At 51.9% G+C, this 18605-nt stretch overlaps 1 protein-coding gene across 1 annotated transcript in view; it reads left to right on the top strand.

The window, feature by feature from the left end:
• TNS3 (tensin 3) overlaps nucleotides 1–18605 on the top strand; it is a 260707-nt gene that overhangs the window by 202601 nt on the left and 39501 nt on the right. Inside the window, 2 exon segments of the mRNA XM_045565361.1 lie at nucleotides 754–868; nucleotides 956–1039. Coding sequence (XP_045421317.1) covers nucleotides 754–868; nucleotides 956–1039 — 199 coding nt within the window.

The following is an 18605-nucleotide window of genomic DNA, read 5'->3' as shown; positions in this document are numbered from 1 at the left end:
CACGGTACGCAGGTGGGCTGTGAGGGTTCAAGGTGGGATCCTACAGGCCTAGTCTTAGTGGGCTCTGCAACTGGACAGCAGCAGCCAGCAGCAAACACAGATGTCCTTCAAGGTCATCACAAGGGCTCAGATCCTCCCTCCAAGACCTTCACATGGGTGGCCCAGTGGCATTGGCCACAGACAGGAGCTTCTCCTTGCTCTTCCCAGAGACGTAGTTAAGGCTTCTCATCAGAATCAAAGTAAGGTAGGTCAGTGTGCCCAAAACGATTAACCTTTTCAACTTCAGTTATCATTTCTTCTCAAGTTGGAAAAGTTGGAACTTACAGAATAGATGAGAAAAGAAAGTTGTTCACAGTCTTGACTCATGAACAAAACCAGTGCTAGTATGTGGAATGTGTCCACCCAGCCCTTTCTCTGTGCTGTGTGTTCAATTTACTGTGTATTTTTATGCTGTGATGCTCATTTCCCCTGCTGTTAGGAACTCTCTGCCAGCTTCATTTATTAGCTGTATAGTATTATGTTAAAAGGACGGCCCATAAGATACTTGCCTCTTCCTTTTCTGTTGAACGTGAAAGCGTTTTCCAGTCTTCTGTGCCCGGGAGAGGCGGGCTGGTTTGTGCTGTGGATCCAGACCTCCTCGTCCCACTCAGAGGAGGGCTGGGCTCCAGGGGCCATGCTAGGGGGCACAGCTGTTGGGGAGGGGCCTTCCCTTGACTCTCTGTTCCTATATTCTCCTCCCCGTGCTGATTTCAGACGATGACGGCTGCGTATCCCCCAGACCTCAATGTGATCGATGGCAGGATTCTAAATAGCAAGGAGTCCATGTGTCCCACACCGGCATTTCCTGTGTCTCCAGAAACACCGTATGGTAAGAAGGCAGTAAAACCATCTGTGCGCAGCTCAGTGCCACAAGGAGGAGAGTGACAACAACCCCTCGCTCTGCTTTCTTTTCCAGTGAAAACACCCCCGCGTTATCCTCCATTCAGCCCACCCGAGCCCCAGGTGAGCAGCCCGGCCAGCCTGCGCAAGGGAGGACGCGGTAAGAAACCCACCCGTGTGTCACAGGAGCGAGGCAGCTCGGTACTGCGTCGTGTGGTCGCCGTGTTTACAAAGGTGTCCTCTTATGCAGAAATCTTTCCATTCATGTCACATCTCGAAAGCCTGGGGTGAGGACAGATCTTGCTGGGGAAGATGGAGGGATGTGACTGTGACTGCACTGGGTGGTAGCGCCCCGCACCTAGCAGTGGTGGTGATAACGAATGACAGCCAGTTCCATCTTCCCTCTTTCTCCAGAGCAAACCACGTTTGTGAGTCATGGAATAGTAGGGCCATCCTTCTGCTAAAGTTTCCTTTGTGGTTTCGGGACTATAAATGCCTCTCTTCATACATAGCAAATAGCAATTAAACTGCCCATATTTCTCAGCAGGAAGGACTGAAATTTAAAATAAGAAAAAATGTGCACAGTGTTGCTGCATTTCCATTTGTATGTTATGTGTTACATGAGATGTATGTTCCAGTGTGCATTAGTATGACAGATTCACAATACAGCCTTGCATATCTTCTTCTTTATGTTTATCATTCGACAGAAGCAAAAAGAGGGGCATCCCTTGCACCCCATGCAGCCCCCTCCTCCTAATGGAGTTGACTGCACTTGACTCCTAACTGCAATGCAGTTAGTGGATTTGGACTAGAAACCACTGTGTTCATGGGGTGGAAAACTCAACCTCGTAAAAATGTCAGTTCCCAAATTGATAGACATTTTACCCCAATTCCTAGCAAAATCCCAGCAAGAATTTTTTTGTGTGGGTATAGACAAGATAATTGTAAAGTTTAGAAGGGCAAAGGAACTAGAATAGCCAAAGCAATTTTGAAGAAGAATAAAGTTGGAGGAATGAGTTTACTTAATTTGAAGACTCAGTAGGTGGCTACAGCCATCACGACCTTGTGGTGGTGGAGGAAGGACGGACACACAGATCAGTGGAGCAGAGTAGAGAACCCAGAAACGGACCCCACACATACGCCCAACTGGTGTTTTGACAAAGGTACAAGAGCAAGTCACTAGAGGAAAGATGGACTTTCAACAAATGGTGCTGGAGCAGTTGGGCACCCACAGGTGGAAAAATGAACAGTGACCACAGTCTTACACCTTATAGAAAAATTAACTTAAAGTGAATGATGAACTTAAATATAAAACGTAAAACTTTAAAATACAGCAATGACACCTGGGGATTTATAGCCAAACAGTGCGAATGAGAGGGTTGGGGTTGACGGAAAATGCGCAGAAGAGACATGAATGACAGGGGCATCCTTGCTAAATGGGAGCAGCAAGATTCCCACTAAAGGTGGGACAAGGGCTTAGACATGACGGGTGAGGGATAAGGAGCTCCATCAGATGTCAAGCGTGGGGGATGGCTAAGCAGGATTCTGGCTGGAACCCAGGTTGCCCGGGACAGATGTGGATGGCCGAGGTCGAGGCCCTGGTGGAGAAGAGGCTCAGGGGAGCCCGGCTAAAGTTTGCTCAAGGAGAGTCCTGGCTGCAGGACAGGCCCGTCTATGTCCAGGCCAACCCCGTCGAGTGACTGTGAGTGCAGCGTCGCTTCCTTCAGGCCTCACGTGTTCCTCTGTGTGCATCAGCCAGGTCCTGTGGGCACTTAGTTTAGCCATGGAGCCTGCAGGCCCTGCCTCTGCACGGGCATCCTGTTCCCACCCTTCCCAGGGACAAGCAACTCTGCAACAAACAATAAACAGAGCATACAGAAAGCAAACCAAAGCATCCTCCAGATTTATTAATAGATGGTGAATTAAAGGAGCCTTTTCTGAACAACGTGAAGCACAAGAGCCAAGAGGGATGAACGCCCAGCACCTGCCACCCCTGCCAGTGCCCGAGAGCTGCCTGCCAAGCTGTCGGGAGATTCGTGAGCCAGGTGACAGCAGTCAGTAGCTTGGGATCTGCCAGGGTGGGAGAGTTTACTCCACAGGGTTTAGCAAATGCTACGAATCAACCCCTCCCCTGGCCCCGAGCTTCTCTGTCCCCCTAGAGTGGTAACGTACTGCCTTCTCGCTGTTCGGTGTTACCTAATGAGTGACGAAGGACAGAGCCTAAACAGACCAAACAGATCTTTTTGCACTTTGGACATTCACATGTTTTGAAAGATTTCCAGCATCTGGCATCCGGGTTCTGGTCCCGCTGCCAGGCTCAGGCAGGCCCTGTCAGTGACATCCTGCCGTTGGAAACCGCTGTCTGAAGCGCTGCTCAGCAGGCGGGGAGGCCTGGGTGCACGTGGCACAGTGGTGGCAGCTGTTTCTCTCCCGACATGCGTCCCTCTCTGGGTGATGCCAGACGTACGTGCACCTCGGCTCTGACGCTTCCCAGCCGGGTGAGCTCAGGTGGGTCTTGGGGCCTCTTGGAGCCCTGGTTTCATGTCCTGCACAGCAGTCGTCATTCCTGCCACTCACGGATCCTGTGAAGATTGAACCGGAACGTGGAGCTCGGGTACCTGGCCCAGACCCCGTCGGCATTCAGCAGATAGTGGATGCCGGTACCGTTAGTAGAACAGAAGGGCGAAGGGCGATGTTGCAGGTTGGGGAAGACCAGTGTCGGTCGTAACTCTAGGCGGTAGCACGGAGCGTGAGTTGGGATCCGGGTGCTAGGCCCTTGGTGCGCGTACTGGGGCCCATCACGCTCACCTTTTAAATCACAGCACCTGCTCCAGGAAAGGGATGGATATTTAAATATTTGCTCACATAATTAGTATCTAAATATGAATTCAAATACTGTTTAATTCCCTTAAGGGTGTGTTGGAATTTGACAGAGGTCGTGGTAACATGAAGGACTGGGGGACAGGTCCAGGGTGGCAGAGCAACTGGGGACACTGGGAGGACAGCCGGGGCGGGGAGTCTGACCCATGTTGAGGGTCCCTGAGCGTCCCCTCCCTGTCTGATGTGGCACCTCTGGCTTCATGAGGACAGGACCACCAGGTCTTACCCATCTGGGACCCTCCAGCGCGAGCCTGGAAGGGCCGACGTCACCACAGTCTGTCCGTTGACCGCCACACCCGCACAGCCACGTCGCACCCCAGGACGCTGGGGGAGAGTGTCCTCGGGAGTCTCAGGAATGCCAGATGGGAGCCTCAAGGGGAAACGCTTTTCTTAAAAATGAAAACATTTGTAAAAATTTGAATAAAAGGGATCATTTAATCTCAATCCCCATACAGGCAAAATAGAGAAAGTTATGAAGTGTAAGATGTAAATTATTCTGTTGTTTCTTATCAGATACTTAAACCTCCTTGATATTTAAAAGAAATGGGAAAAAAAGTCATGAGAAATGCTTCATTAAAATAGTCTCATGCTTCTGATATATCTCAGCTTCCAAACTATTCCATAGGTTTTATTTAAGTTAAGGTAAAAATCTGTATGACGTAAAATTAGCCATTTTAAGATAAACAGTTGAGTGGCGCATAGTACATTCCCAGTGTTGTAAGACCACCACCTCTGTGCGGTTCCAGAAATTCCCATCACATAACAGTTTCGCGAGTGGTATTTAGAAAGCATCTGGGGACTTCTGGCTTCAGTAGACATGATTAACAGTTCGTGTTAGTTTACTTCAAGAGAATGCCTGTATGTATTTTGCAGCTTCTATTTTGTGTGCAGTTGTTCTGGAGAGAGCAGGGCATGGTCACTTTAGGGGCCTGGCTCCCAAGCGTGCGGACTCTCCTTGCCGTTGACGGGAGGCTTCGTGAAGGCCTGGGAGGGAAGGTGCTTCCGTCCCGCGCCTGTGCACGAGAGTGACAAGCAGTGAGAACATGTGAGGTTTTTGTCATTGGCTCGAGAGAGGGGACAGAAGGGTTTGCTTGGTGCCTTGTGGACCCCATGGATTTGGCAGGTTTCAGAGGGCCGTAATGTTTGCCAGAGCGAGGAAGAAAAGGGTGTCTAGGAATAGACCGAGAGTGAGGAGGAGGAGGGAGGGAGACAGATTATTTTGAGGCAATGCTTTATTTCTATTTAAAAAGTTGTCACCCTTGAAAACTTGACAAATTATAAAACTCTTCTACCAGTCTTCCCCCTTCCTTCCTGTATCCAACTCCCTTTTCTTTTGAATTTTTATGAACTTTTAATGAAAATGTTTATAACAGGGACAAAAGTATGTACTGAATGTGAACATGTGTGACGTTTATAGAGGCCCTTGTTTACTTTGAATTTTCTAGAACCTAAAAAGCACGTGCATTTCTATATGCATTTCTCCATGTGTTTCTGTCTAGGTACACATGCATATGCAAATGTATATAGGACCATATGGGTCTGGGTACGTGCCTGTCATATACTTCACATTCCAATTTGTGCCAAAGAATGCGTCCTGGTGCACGGTGACCCAAATAACTGGTGTGGGTTCACAAATATGGCAGCCGCCCCTCACCCTCCCCCGGACTCACAACATGAGAAGGGAAAAGCTGGCTGCTTCTAAATATATTTAAAGTCAACACCAGTGCTGGGTCCGTGGAGGTCAGCGGAAAGCACTGGCCTGTGAATGTGCTCTTGGAGTCTGTTCAGACAAGAACGTGAGTTCGCTTGCGGGGGCCGCAGCTCTTGACAGAGAAGGTGTTGGCATCTGTACTGATGCCTCATCCACACCACGGGCCACCCGACAGCTTCTTGGCCATGCTGAATGCGCTTTTGTTTGCTTGCTTTGGGTTTAGAGGAATCTTTGTTTTACTAAATTTATTTGTCAGCTGTTTCCATTACCCGCTCCAACTGCTCTTGAACCTTAGCTTGTAAAAGTTATTCTGAAGTGCTGTCAACAGGATTTTTACTTTTATCATGATTCTAAACCCTGCAGGATGGCCCTGGGGCATGGTGACAGATGTGGCTCAGGCCCTGCCACTCTTATCTCTGTGATCTTGCACAGGTTGCAGAACCTCTTCAATAACCTTCCAAATTTAACCCAAACAAGACTGTGCGTGCTGTGCGTTGTGTTGGGGGTCAGCCTCTTAACAATGAGGGTAGATTTCGGCTTATGTATATGATAGTGCAACAAAAATTTGTCTTGAAATTTACTTCTTTAATTCAAAATGTGCTTCCTTCTTTAAGCATTTCCAGAGCCCCTTTGTCTATTAAAATTGTACTCTGCCCTGGGATTGGAGAAACAGGGCAGTCCTGGCCCTGGAGCAGCTCTTGGGCTGGGGTCCCTCCTAAGTGGCCTGTGTCCAGCATGGAATCTGGAATCCCCGGCTCGGGCCTGGGCTTGTCTCCTCCTCACTGCTCTGAGCAGGAAAGGCCAGTGCAGCCAGGGTAGGACGCCTCTTATAAGTGGGAATGGCTCGGAAGAAAACGCTTGGGAAGCCCCGACACGTAAAGCTTTAGAGGGATGTGTTCTTTATTGGAAGCATTTACCCGGTACCTCTTGCGTTTTTCGCTTTCCTCCATGGCTGTCGCCTTGGAGTCCACCTCACCCAGCCTCGGCCCCAGCCCCTGCAGACAGCAGCCTGCCCTGTGGTGGTGTCTGGCCAGCACCAGATGCCCAGGAGTTTTCTCTGGAGCACCCGTTGCCGCTGCCCCCTCAGGCTGGCCCTCTCATTGTTCTTGACACACTTGAGAGGATTTGGGATCGTGAAACTTGGAAAGAGCTGGATGTCTCGAGTCACTGAGAAACCTGAAGATTGAACATGCAGTCTGCCTTTCGCCATTTGCACTGGGGGGACCAGACCCAGTCGGAGCCTTTGGAGGTGTTACCAGCGGTACCTGGTGCCCCCAGATGAAGGTGCCTCTTCTGCAGGGAGGCATTGGCCAGACCCACCCTGTCATTTGTTTAAATCCTGTCACATTTTTGTATGTATATGTATCGTGCACATATTACATGACACACGAATGTGTCCTGTGTACATACATTCACGGTTATGCCTGGGTTTAGGTATTCATCACTTTTTGAAGAATTCTTACGTGCCATGCACTTACAAATACACACATAGAGAAAAAGCAAATGAGCAAATTTACAGAAAAACCAGAAAGCCAGGCAAATGAGAATTCCATCATTCAGAAAAAAATAAAACTCTTCCGATACTCCAAGGCCAACCAAGCTGCCGATGGGCACCGTGGGGTCCCTGCAGGTCTCCCTGTGTCACACTGGCAGAACCGTGTGAACAGCTGTTAGAATTTGATTTTTCCCAAGGAGCCTGAGACTGAGCTGCTGTGAAGTCTGGCATAACTGAGGTTTTGGGGAGATTGTTTTCTGCATTTTTAATCCCTTCTCTGAAAAAGCATAAATGATCATTCTACTGGAGTGTCAAGAACCACAGAGCAGGCCAGGTGCGTTGGCTCACACCTGTAATCCTAGCACTTTGGGCAGCTGAGGCAGGAGGATGCTGGAGGCCAGGAGTTTGAGACCAGCCTGAGCAACATAGTGAGACCCTGTCTCTACAAAAAATATAAAAATTAGCCAGGTTTGGTGGCGTGCACCTGTAGTCCCAGCTATTTGAGAGGCTGAGTCAGGAGGATCTCTTGAGCCCAGGAGTTTGAGGTTGCTGTGAGCTATGATGACACCATTGCCCTCTAGCCTGGGCAACAGAGGGAGACCTTGTGTGAAAAAAAAAAAAACAAAACACCACAGAGCAGAGCTTCCCCTGGGGTGCTGGCCAGCAGGTAATTCTCAGGAAGAGGAGAGCAATGTCAGAGTAATCTGAGGTCCTCAGTCTGCTGTGCCTACTTTCAGGGGCGTTCTAAGATCCCACTTAGTTTTGTTTTATTGGGGCAGAGCCTGTTGCTGAGGACAGAATCTGTGGGTCACGCTGACCACCCTGTCCCAAGCCGCCCAGGGCCACTCTGTGTATCACAGAAATCCCCACAGTTTGCACGAGTGGCTCCCTGTCTTTGAAGCAGCTTACGTGTGAAGGTATCCATTTCCTTTGCTATGTCACGTACCCAGTCCTGGGAGGTCCCTGCAGGTCACCTGATTGTTGGGAGTAGGACTGTCCGCAGTTCCCCTTTGTTGCGTGGACAGGCAGGGCTCGCCCAGAGCCCGGGGGACAGGAGCGTGGGAGGTGATGGAACGTGGCCCCCACAGGACCCGTGAGGCCGGTGGGCAGGGAGGGTGGGCCGGCTGGAGGGTTGGCCAAGGAAGAGTCGAGTGTGGCCGATAAGCTCGTGCCTTACGAAGGCCACCCCCTCTACGTTCCCTCCACAGACAACTTGGCACCCTGATGCTCCTGTCCCTGTTGCTTTCCTGCCACTTCTCTCACATTGCACTGCTGCCCGAGTCTTCCTGTGTCTTCCTCCTACAGGGCAACTCCATTGCGCCCCCGCCCCTCCCCCACCATCTGCTTCCCTCCCTGTCTTCCTCGCCCTCACCTGCATTGGTGGGACCGGGCGGGGACTTGCACCCCAGCCTGCCGTCTCAGCCTCAGGACGGTTGCAGGCGAGTGTTCACTGCATTCCCAGCTCCTAGCACAGAGAAGCCGGTGGATGAAGGTGTGTTTTGTTTTCTAATGGGTGGAAGGAGAGACAGCCCCTCAGGGAGCCCAGCACACCTGTGAGGGGTCTGGGCCCAGGCGTGTGTGGAGGGAGGGCCCTGGGCGGCCCGAGTGGAACCAGCACTCGGACTGCAGAGGGGAGGGCAGGCGTCGCCAGCGGGGGCCCAGCTCTTCTCTCCCCGAGCCTGATTGGCACCTCTGCTTGCTCTCAGGATCTCACTAAGGTGCACTGGGTGGTCCTGGCTGGTGCAGACCCCAGTGTGGAGATTCATGGTCCTTCCTCCCTGGGGACACAGTTTCAGGGAAGGATTTTTCCAAATGTGTCTTTTTATCAGCAGTGACTTCCTGCCACCTGGAGCCCAACCCCCAAATCACCTACATCTAGGTACTGCACCTGAGCAGAGAGAAGAGCGGGAGGAAGGATAAACAGACCTGCAGAAGGTCCTTAAATGTCCGTACAGCTCCACTCAGAAGTGCCCCGTCACAGCTCTGACACCGGCACAGAAGCAGCCAACCCTGCCCCCTCCTCTCCTCCACCTGTCCCTCCCTGTAGGTGTGCCCCAGACCCACGGAGCCCGCAGCACCTGCAGAAGGAAGGGGACCCACCCTCGGGAGCCTGGCTGCAAGTCATGCTACCCTGTGCCACCTTCCTCTGCTCAGGGAGTGACAGGCCACGGGAAAGGCCAGTCCATCCGCCTCCGCTGAGCCTGCTGCAGCTGTGGTCAGGCATTTCCGACAGCGTCCTTTGCAGGAGCTGCTGCCCTGCGAACACAAACAACTGGGGAGGAAGAGCCAACTCAGACCTGTAGGAGGAGGGTCCCAGGGATCTTCCTGGCCATAACTTAGGGAGGTGGCCCCAAGGGTCCCAGGCAAGCCCTGTCTCCTGGCGAAGGGCATTTACCTGTTCACTTTGACCAGGCTGAGGAGCGTGCCTCGGGGTTGCACAGGGGGCTGGGCAGGCTCAGCGCAGGCCGGCCAGCAAGCTGCTCCGGGAGCCTGCCGCGTGTGCACGTGCGAGACAGAGTGCTGGGGGCAGAGCCAGCCATGTGCAGGAAAGGAGGCATCCCAGGAGGAGCATGGGCCTGTCTTCCAGGGAGAGCTTTCTGGGGGAAGCAAAGTCAGTACTCGCTTTGACAGTAAGCGGGACTTTGCCGGACCCACAAGCCAGGAGAGGCCGGGGGTGAGTGCCCATTCTGCGCTGCCCCTGCTGATACAACCCTGAGTAACGTGCCGTGTCTCAGGGCTGACACATGTGACCGGCCCCTGTGCTTGCTGTGTGGATTATGTTACAGTCAGGTTTCAGGCCACTGAACAGAGCACCTCACTTGACTGAGGGTGATAGTGTTCCAAATGCTGTAGAAATGTGGAGTTGTTTGAAATGGGCTTTGGGGAGTATATAGGAGTCCTTCCCTCATTGGCTTGGAGGTTGGCATTTTTAGACAGAGGGAAGCACGTGAGCAGAGGAAAGGGGAAGACGAGACACAGTGTGTGGAGACTGCCAGCAGCCTGTTGGCACGAGAGGCTACCAGCCAGGGGCAACGGGCAGAGGTGTTGGAGATCCGGCTCTGAGATGGGGTCTGGGCAGGGTGTTGGAGCCGCCTGTGGCCAGGAGGAAAGCCAGTGGGGTTTGAGCCAGGCAGTACCAGGGTGGGATTTGCACGGGACTGTGCCCTGGGCTGTTTGTGCAGGGGAGGCAGTGCAGCGCCTCCAGGCGGGTGGGTGGGCAGGATGAGAGGCAGATGGCCCCCTCCAGGGGACTGGGACAGGGATGTAGACTCCGGCAGGGGGTGTGCGGGGGAGAGCACTGGCCAGGGACACCCTTGGGCTTCCATTTCCTCTTGGCTCCGGCTGGTTGCTGGAAGCTTCTCCGCACTGTGAGTGTGGGGTCCCAGGGAAATCGATGTCTGACTTTGGAGGGGCAGGTTCGGGGCACAGTGGCCGGGTGCTGCTGCCCGTGCCTTGGGCTAAGACTAGGCTGTGATGGGTTTCAGCAGGGAGGTTGCAAGAGATTAAAGTGGGGGAAGGAAAAAGAGGGAAAAGAAATGAAAAGGAAGCAAACCGCGGCAGCGAGCGAGGCGGGGCCAGGGCCGTCTGGAGGCACTGACTGGGCAGGCCGCCCGTGACAGCCCGCAGCAGCCCCACAATCCCGGGATTCTTTCCTCGGACGCTCCCCCTGCCGCCCTCTGAATGGGCCTCTTTGGAGGTGGCCGCCCCGCCTCCCGCCCAGCTCCCTCGGGACAGGCCGGAACACAGAGCCCTGCCGGGGTGGGTGGGGGACGCCACGGCTGGGACGGGGACTCAGGACGCTGCTCACCACATAGGGCTGCTGGGCACAGAGCCCTTGCGGTGCCTTCCATCCGGCCCCCGTCCTTCCAGGCCCTTCCATGGACTGACCAGGGCCCCGGGTGCCCAGGTAAGCTGGACATTGAGAATTGCTCCTTCTTCCTGCCCAGCCCCAGGCTCGCGTCTCCTGTGCTCCTGCTGCCTCCGGCCACCTCCAGCTGCCCCTGCTGAAACCTGATCTTCCGGACGGTGGGGGAGGGGACGGGCTGGGCGTGGGGAGAAGATGAGGTGGGATGCAGAGGCCAAGGGGCCAGGAAGCCTGGAAGGGACTTGGGAGGAGGACTGACTGTTCCAGAGGCCCCTTGTCACTTGGTGACAGTTCTCAAGTCCCCAAGGCTTTGGGACAAAACACCCCAGCCCCTGTGCCTGGAGGGCTTCTCCTTCCAGAGGAAAGTCATGGTTTGTCTTTGCTGAGATTCAGTTGAGGCTAACAAAAGCCTGGTTTACAGATGTGCAGCTTTTCTGGAGCGAGACTGCGTCCTAGCACAGTCTTTTTTTGCTGAAACTGATAAAGTGAGCCTGCTTCATTCCAGGGCTGTCACCGTCCACCCCCGAGGGCCCTGGAGGAATCGTGGGCTGCCCCGGGCACCTTCAGAGGCCCAGAAGGCTGCACATCTGAGCCCAGAGCGAGCGCAGCTTCCTAAGAGAAGCAGTTGTTCCTGCTAAATGCTGAACGCAAGCATTAGGAGCTGACGCCGGGTTTTTTAAAATGAAATGTACTGTTGTCTCTTCTCTGGTTGCAGCAGTCAAAGGGAATTTTTCTAAACAAGTCTGTGACTTTGAAACAAAACATGTGCTCACTGAAATAACCTGCTCAGATTGTGTTAACAGAGCTTCTGGGCTGAGACGTGCCTGTTTCTTCACTGTTCCTTCCCTCCAAAATCTCCAAACTGGGGCTGAGGCTGCCGCTGCCTCCCCCACACGTGTGGGACCCTGGGGAAGTCAGCCGGGCTCTGGAGATGGCACGGGCAGGGCCCACGCCCGGGGCTGGTGTGGCCTCCTGGGGCATCTGCTCCATCCTCCCTGTGGCTGCCCCAGCGCCCCGTGTGTGCCTCAGCTGGAAGGATGGGGAGGATGACAAGGGAGAGAGAGGAAAACCCAGAACTTCACTGTGGCAAACGCACTGCAGTGGCCCTAAGACAGGCCCGGGCAGGTCAGAGTCTACCTCCTCCTCCTTCCCAGGCTAAATGTCTTGTGTCTTGGCCATTCCAGGATCGAGAGATTTTTCTGCAGTTGAATGGAAGATAATGTCTTTTTGAAGGTTTCTCGTCCATTTAATGCAGTTCACGTACAATAGTAATTTTTCATGATTTCCATATGTATGTTGATATATTAGAAAAGGTCTGGTTAGGATGGAAGTACTTTTCTGACTCTCAAGGTGAGAGTAAAAGAATCTTGGTCCACGTATGTCTAGAGAGAGGTTATCTTCTCCCTCCCTCAGCCTGCAGCAGTGGGGGCTGGTGCGTGTCCTGGGAGCCTCTTCTGCTGGGCTCCCTGGGCTCCGTGCGGGAGCCGCAGTTAGTGGCTCTGAGTTGCTTACAAAGCACCCCTCTCTTCCCGGCACTCAGGGCAGACCTGTGCACACGGTTCCTTGTCCTCTCTAAAGTGAGTATTATATTGTATTTGGGGGGAAAGAGGTAGTTTCGGTAGAGGAGGAGTGATTTTATTAAATTCAGGCTGCTGAACGTGAGACCTTGCTGATGGGAGGGCAGGGACGTCTCACGGCAGGGACAGTCTGTGAGTCCGAGAGGGAGCTGGTTCCCTCTCAACACGTTTCTTAACCTCCTCCTTCAGAATCTGTTTCCCAGTCCATAAGATAGGAGCAATAATTTGCCCACGAAAATGTTTTTATGAGGATTAATCAGGTGTCAACTGTGTGTGGCTCAGCAGGGCGCCTGGTGTGTGGTAGGAGCTCAGCAAAGAGCAGCTGTTATTCTCATTGCTATTATTGTTTTCTTTATAAGGAAGCTCCCTACATGCAATGTAACCAGGATTTTACAACAGTTCTGGAAAATGTGTGATTAAAAGCTGTTAACATTCAGATCCGTGCCTGAAGCCAAGGAGCATTGCTCTGTGAGCACAGTGACAGACGTGGGTGGAGTTTGGGACTGATCCCTGCAGTTTTAGGTGAGCAGTTTGCACAGCAAGGACTGCGTGTCAGCAGCAGTTCTCACTGCGGCCCACTGCTCCTCTTCTCTCTATGCTTTGGCTTTTACCTTCCTGTATTTTAGAAAATAATAACATCCAAGGTTGTGAAGCTGCCCGGCCGAGATGGGATCAGGACAGAAGGGCTGCTGGTGTGGCATGTGGAAGCCGGTCTCACGGTGTCAGATGCAGGTCTGGGGTAGCTCCCAGTCCTGTGGTCTGCTGAGAACCCCACGTTCACTCCCTTGCCTCTGGCCCACCTGTCACCACCTTTGCTCCACCCACCTGCCCTCTGGGAAGGACTTGTGATTTTGAGATGATGCAATCCCCTAGCAGCAAGAGCGAAGGGAGCGGAAGGTCCCCGTCACACAGCACACTGTCTCCTTACTGTGTCCCACTGCCCACTGTGATTTTGCCAGGATATAAGATAAAGATGTAACTTAAGAACACAGGACTAAGAAATCAATGGAATGCCACCTTCCAGGTCTACCACCAGATAGCAGGGACCCTTGTGGCATTCCTTGAGCACCCTTCTCTGTTGGACATCTGATTTTTTAATTTTTTGTAGAGACAGGGTCTCACTCTGTCACCCATGCTGGGGTGCAGTAGCACCATCATAGCTCACTGTAACCTTGAACTCCTGGGCTCAAGTCATCCTCCTGCCTCCACCTCCCGAGTAGCTGGGACTAAAAGCATGTGCCATGACACCCAGCTAATTTTTTTAAGTTTTCGTGGAGACGGGGTCTCATGACCTTGCCCAGCTTGGTCTCAAACCCCTGGCCTCAATCGATTCTCCTGCTTCAGCCTCCCAAAGTGCCGCAAGTACAGGTGTGAGCGACTGCACCCGGCCAGCGCTTCTGAGTTTTGATTAGCCTCAGTCGAGCAGGCAGAAGGCTAGGTGGAAAAGGCGGGTGGGTACCTGGTCAACTAGGTAAACAAAAATTGAATAGGATTCTACAAACTCAGGCTCAGAGAAAGAGGAATGAGGGCTCAGCTGGCTGGAGGACCGGGGTCACCAGTGGGACAACTGGCTTCCTTGGGCGACTGAGTACAGATAGAAAAGCTTCTGGAATGCTGTGGAACTCCTTTATAGCACTGAGGAGGTAAGAAAGAGAAGAGTTCAAAGATAAGGTTTGGTTCTGGAAGATGTGGGTCTTAGGACCCGCTCCTTGGCACTCTGTTGGTAGGAGCAGGCCAAAGTCACAGGGTCCACCTGCTTCCAGGCAGGCTCCTCCAGGGCTGGTTTCGCCCTTGGTCCCATCAGTTCTGCAGCCTGGTAGACTTTCTGTCCTTCACACGGTCCCGGTTGCCTCTGTAGCTCATGCTGCACCTAGGCTGGAAGAAATGATGTAGGAATATCATGGTGGCAATTGAAAGGAAATTTGTGTAGTAAAGTCACTCGCAGACTGTTTAAAATGACATTTTTCCCCAACAGGGAAAATTTTCAAAGTTTATTAAGAGACAGGGTAAAAGACATAAATAAGTGGAGAGAAGTGCCATGTTTGTGGATAGGAAGAAAATGTCATAAATATGTTGAATCTTCCAGATTTCACCTATGTATTTAATTCATTTCCAGTCAAAATGCCAACAGATTTTTTTCTTTTATGGAACTTGATAAATTGATTCAAAATTTATACAATAAAGTAAAAATCCTGAGTAACCAGCATACAGCTACCAGATATGAGGGCTTACCGTGAAGCTGGAGCATTCAGCAAGTTTGGGTTGGCACAAGGATGTAGAAATTGACCAAGAAATAGACGAGGTGCAGAGCAGACCGGCAGGTGATTGGAGCTTTGGTGCCAGATAAAAAGGTCATGGCCAGGGCAGCAGAGGAAAGAGGGGCCACCCCATAAATAGAGCTGAGAAGGCTTCCCGTGTGGAAAAGGTAAAGTCGACCCCCTTAATACCACGTGCAAACAGCAGTTCCAGATGGATCAAGGACTTGAACATCCACTACAGTTCTTAGTAGAAAGTCTGGGTGCATGCTTTTTCTCTTCCCCCTGCCATTTTCTGCCCCTCTGTTTCTCTTTCCTTGACTTACTGTGGATTTATTAAATGTGTGTGGGGGGGGATTCCATCTTGATTTATTGATAGTGCTTTTGAGTATATCCCTTCATACAATTTTCTTAGTGGTCGTTGTAGATATTACAGCATGTATATATGACTTGTCATAGTCTGCTGGCATCAGGGTTTTATCCCTGGGAGCAAAGTGTACAAACCTTTCTTCAATTTAGGTCCTTTTCCCCTCTCCACTTTTAAAATATAATTGTTTTAATTATTTCATCTGTTTACATCGAGTACCACATGTGGTGACGATTTACTTTGTGCTTCAGCCATCAAAGTGATGTAAGAAACTCGAGAGAAGAAGGGTGGACTACTTCATTACCCTACTTTGACTCATTCCGGTGTTCTACTTTCCTTTTGGATGTTCTAAACCTTAGGAATTTCTTAATGCTTAGAAAATTTCCTTTGGCCATTCCTGAAGGGTAGGTTTGCAAACCTCAAATTCTCTTAGATTTCCTTCATTTCTAAATGTCTTTATTTTTCTTTCATTCTTAAAGGATATTTTTGCTGGATATAAGAATTCACGGTTGACAGTTCTTTCCTTTCAGTACTTGGAAAATGTTGTGCCAGTTCTTTGACCTCTTTGGTTTGGGCCTTTTTTTACCAATCGAAGATGTGTTGATTGTCAGAAAAATTGTCCTTTTATGTACCACTAAGAGAGGGAAAACATGATGCACCACAAGTGAAAAGATATGCACAGATTTCAGAAATGTGACTTGGTGACAACAGGAGACACAGGATTGTAGTAACAAGGCCTGGAGCAACAGTACTGCCAGCCCTAGGCCAGCTGCGGGGCCAGCCTGGAATGTGCAGAGCTATGGGTGGGCTGGGGACAGGGTGCCCAGCAGGTGCTGAGCCCTCAGCACGTGACCCCTCCCTGCTGGCCCCTTCCCAGGCTGGCCCTGGTGAAGTGACAGTAATGAGACACAGCCTCACCCCTGAGACATCCTGCAGTCCCAGTGGAGCACGTTACTGGCTGTGTGCTGGGAAGGGCAGGGTCTGCAGCCACTGAGCCTCTATATGGAGGTCGGGGGGCCACTCTTGGGGCTGCAGGGGGGCTCAAGCCCCAGGTAGGGCTTTCTCGGTTATGTGGGCGCTCCAGTCCTTCCAGCCTGGACACTCGACTCATGGGAAATGTTATCACCAACTCAGCAAATTTAGCCACTGCCTCAGTTTTATGTTTGTCATACTCAGACTTTCACAAACCCTTTTCTCCTCCTCCTCCTCCTCCTCTTTTTCTTCTTCCTCCTTCCATATTCTATTCCTGCTGAGTGTGTATGCATGCACTTTTCATCTTGCTGTTTTTTCCCATTCTCTCTCAGTCTTACACACTTTCCCAGTGTGTTTGTGTTCTTGCTGTTGTATCCCTTCTGTAGGTCGAGGCTGTGTACTGGACCAAGACCCTGGTCCTGGGGCCAGAGGGCAGCTCTGAGGGCTGCGGTGCTTGGTCCCCCTGCACTTCTTTAGTCCGCCATCTCCTCCTCTGTAGACCAGCATTGAGACTGCTCCTTCCAGGAGACATGGAGGATCAGGAGGGGCTTGGTGAGTGTTTGTTGTCACTGACACACTGGGGACGATGGACAGGAGGAAGCTTCAGCAGTGGGTCTCCCACTCCAAGCCACTAGTTAGAAAGGGGCTGGGGTGTTTGGACAAGAGGGTGTTTTATATTCTGCTGTGGATTCTAACTGCCTGGTCTTTTTGGAAAGAAAACATGCCGAGTAAGATCAGGTCTGTCTGGTCTACTTGAGGGGAAGGTCTTTCTGCCCCCTTAACTGTTCCCTCCTTCCCCTCAAAGCAAAATGGTCATTTCCTGAATTTAGTTCCAGTGGGACAGGAGGATGCTGGGCAGAGGGACTGATGAGAGCTCCAAGCATTGCCGGGTTCTGCCCCGGGAGGGCTGCTGCGGCGGCAGCTGGAGATGGCTGTGAGTTACCTTATTAATTGGAACGTCAGCTGTTATGTTTGGAGCGACGTTAATACATTCAGATCTTTGCTGGAAGCCCAGCCAGATGCCTACGTGTGCTGCTCGTGTTCCAGCAGCGCTGGTGGCCTCCGTGTTCAGCAGGTTTGGGCTCCAGTGAACGGGGCTGAGCTCGGCAGCACTGTTAGAGCCTGGAGCCAGTGACGGGCCGTGTGACCGTGGAGCTGGGCACGCCCACGCGGCTGCTCCTGAAGAACATGGAGCCAGCCCAGAGGAGAACGGCACCACCAAACATGAAGGGGTTGAAATGAAGACCCTTGTGTCAGTCAAAGTGGTGGCATGGCTTCAAAAGATTAAGAGTTAGAAACCTTAGGGGGAAAAAACACAAAAACAGAAGCAGCAGGGGTTGGGAAGGCCACAGTGCACCGCTCAGAGCCTCGCCAGCTCGCTCCATAAGCCGCCAGGCTGGAGGTCGGGGCATTGGAGGCCCAGAAGGAGGGCAGGCGACACTGTGCCGTCGTCCCTCTGCCTGCTCGGACCACGAGACACAGGCTTTCTGGCATAGTTGGCTGCTCCTGGAGTTCTGCCACAGCCTCATCAGAATTGCCGTCCCCCAAGTGTCAGAAGGGACACATTAGAAATCCTGTGTTGTCCCTGCAAAAGCCACATGCTTCCTGCCAGTTTTCACTTCTCACTCGTTACGACTGGCCTCTGCAGAGCTTGCTGGGGCCAGTCCCCGTTGTGAGCCCGTTTTGTGTCCTAACTCGGTTTTCCTCCTGGGAACCCTGAAGTAGGGCCCTGTCACTGTTCTGCCATTTGCAGAGAGGCTGCCTCTCCCCAAATCGTACACCTCGTGGCAGGGGCTGAATTGCAGCCCCTCTTGACCCCGCAGATTCACGGTGAACGAAGCCTTTACCTGAACCTCAGAATGTGACACTGTTTGGAGAAAGGGCCTTCACAGGGCTGATTAAAGTGAGTTAAAGTGAGCCCCTAAGGGTGGGCCCTCGTCCAGCAGGACTGGCATCTTTGTAAGAAGAGGAGATTAGGATGAAGAGGAATGACCATGTGAGGACACAGAGAGGAGATGAGAGACCCCAGAAGTTTCAACCCTTGATCCCAGACTCCGGCCTCCAGGACTGAGAGGGGTACATTTCCGTTGGTGAAGCCACCCAGTCGGTGGTATTTGTCACAGCAGCCCGAGCTGACTGATACACCACATTGGTGGAACACCAGGATTCCAACCTGCAGAGCCATGTAGAGTGAAAAGGAATGGGGTCGTGCTAATGATGAAGAATCATGTGCAAATTGCACTCCAGTGGGCTGATGCGTGTGAGCTCCACTCGGGGGGCGGGCGAGGGAAGACTCTGAGTCCTCAGACACCGCCCGCGTGAGGATGGAGGAGGGCGCACACCTTTACAGGTTGTTCTGAGATGCAAATAAGCCCGTTAAGTACCATGCAAATAGTAATTATGAATATATCTTGATAATTTGTGAAGGTGGCTTACTGTTTCTGGAAAAAGATAAAAAATGCATTTTTATTTTCCGCTCATGTTGTGAAAATCCAGCTGAAGTTCATCAGCAAGGGTATGCACTGCAATGGGAATACATGTTAAACCAGTGAGAGGTTTACCCGAAGCTGAGGTTCTGAGTCCCTACCCAAGAGGCGATTCCCG

The sequence above is a fragment of the Lemur catta genome, chromosome 11, assembly GCF_020740605.2.
Source record: "Lemur catta isolate mLemCat1 chromosome 11, mLemCat1.pri, whole genome shotgun sequence".
Taxonomy (NCBI): domain Eukaryota; kingdom Metazoa; phylum Chordata; class Mammalia; order Primates; family Lemuridae; genus Lemur; species Lemur catta.
The sequence above is the reverse complement of the archived record's forward strand: the minus strand, read 5'-3'. Positions and strand labels throughout refer to the sequence as shown.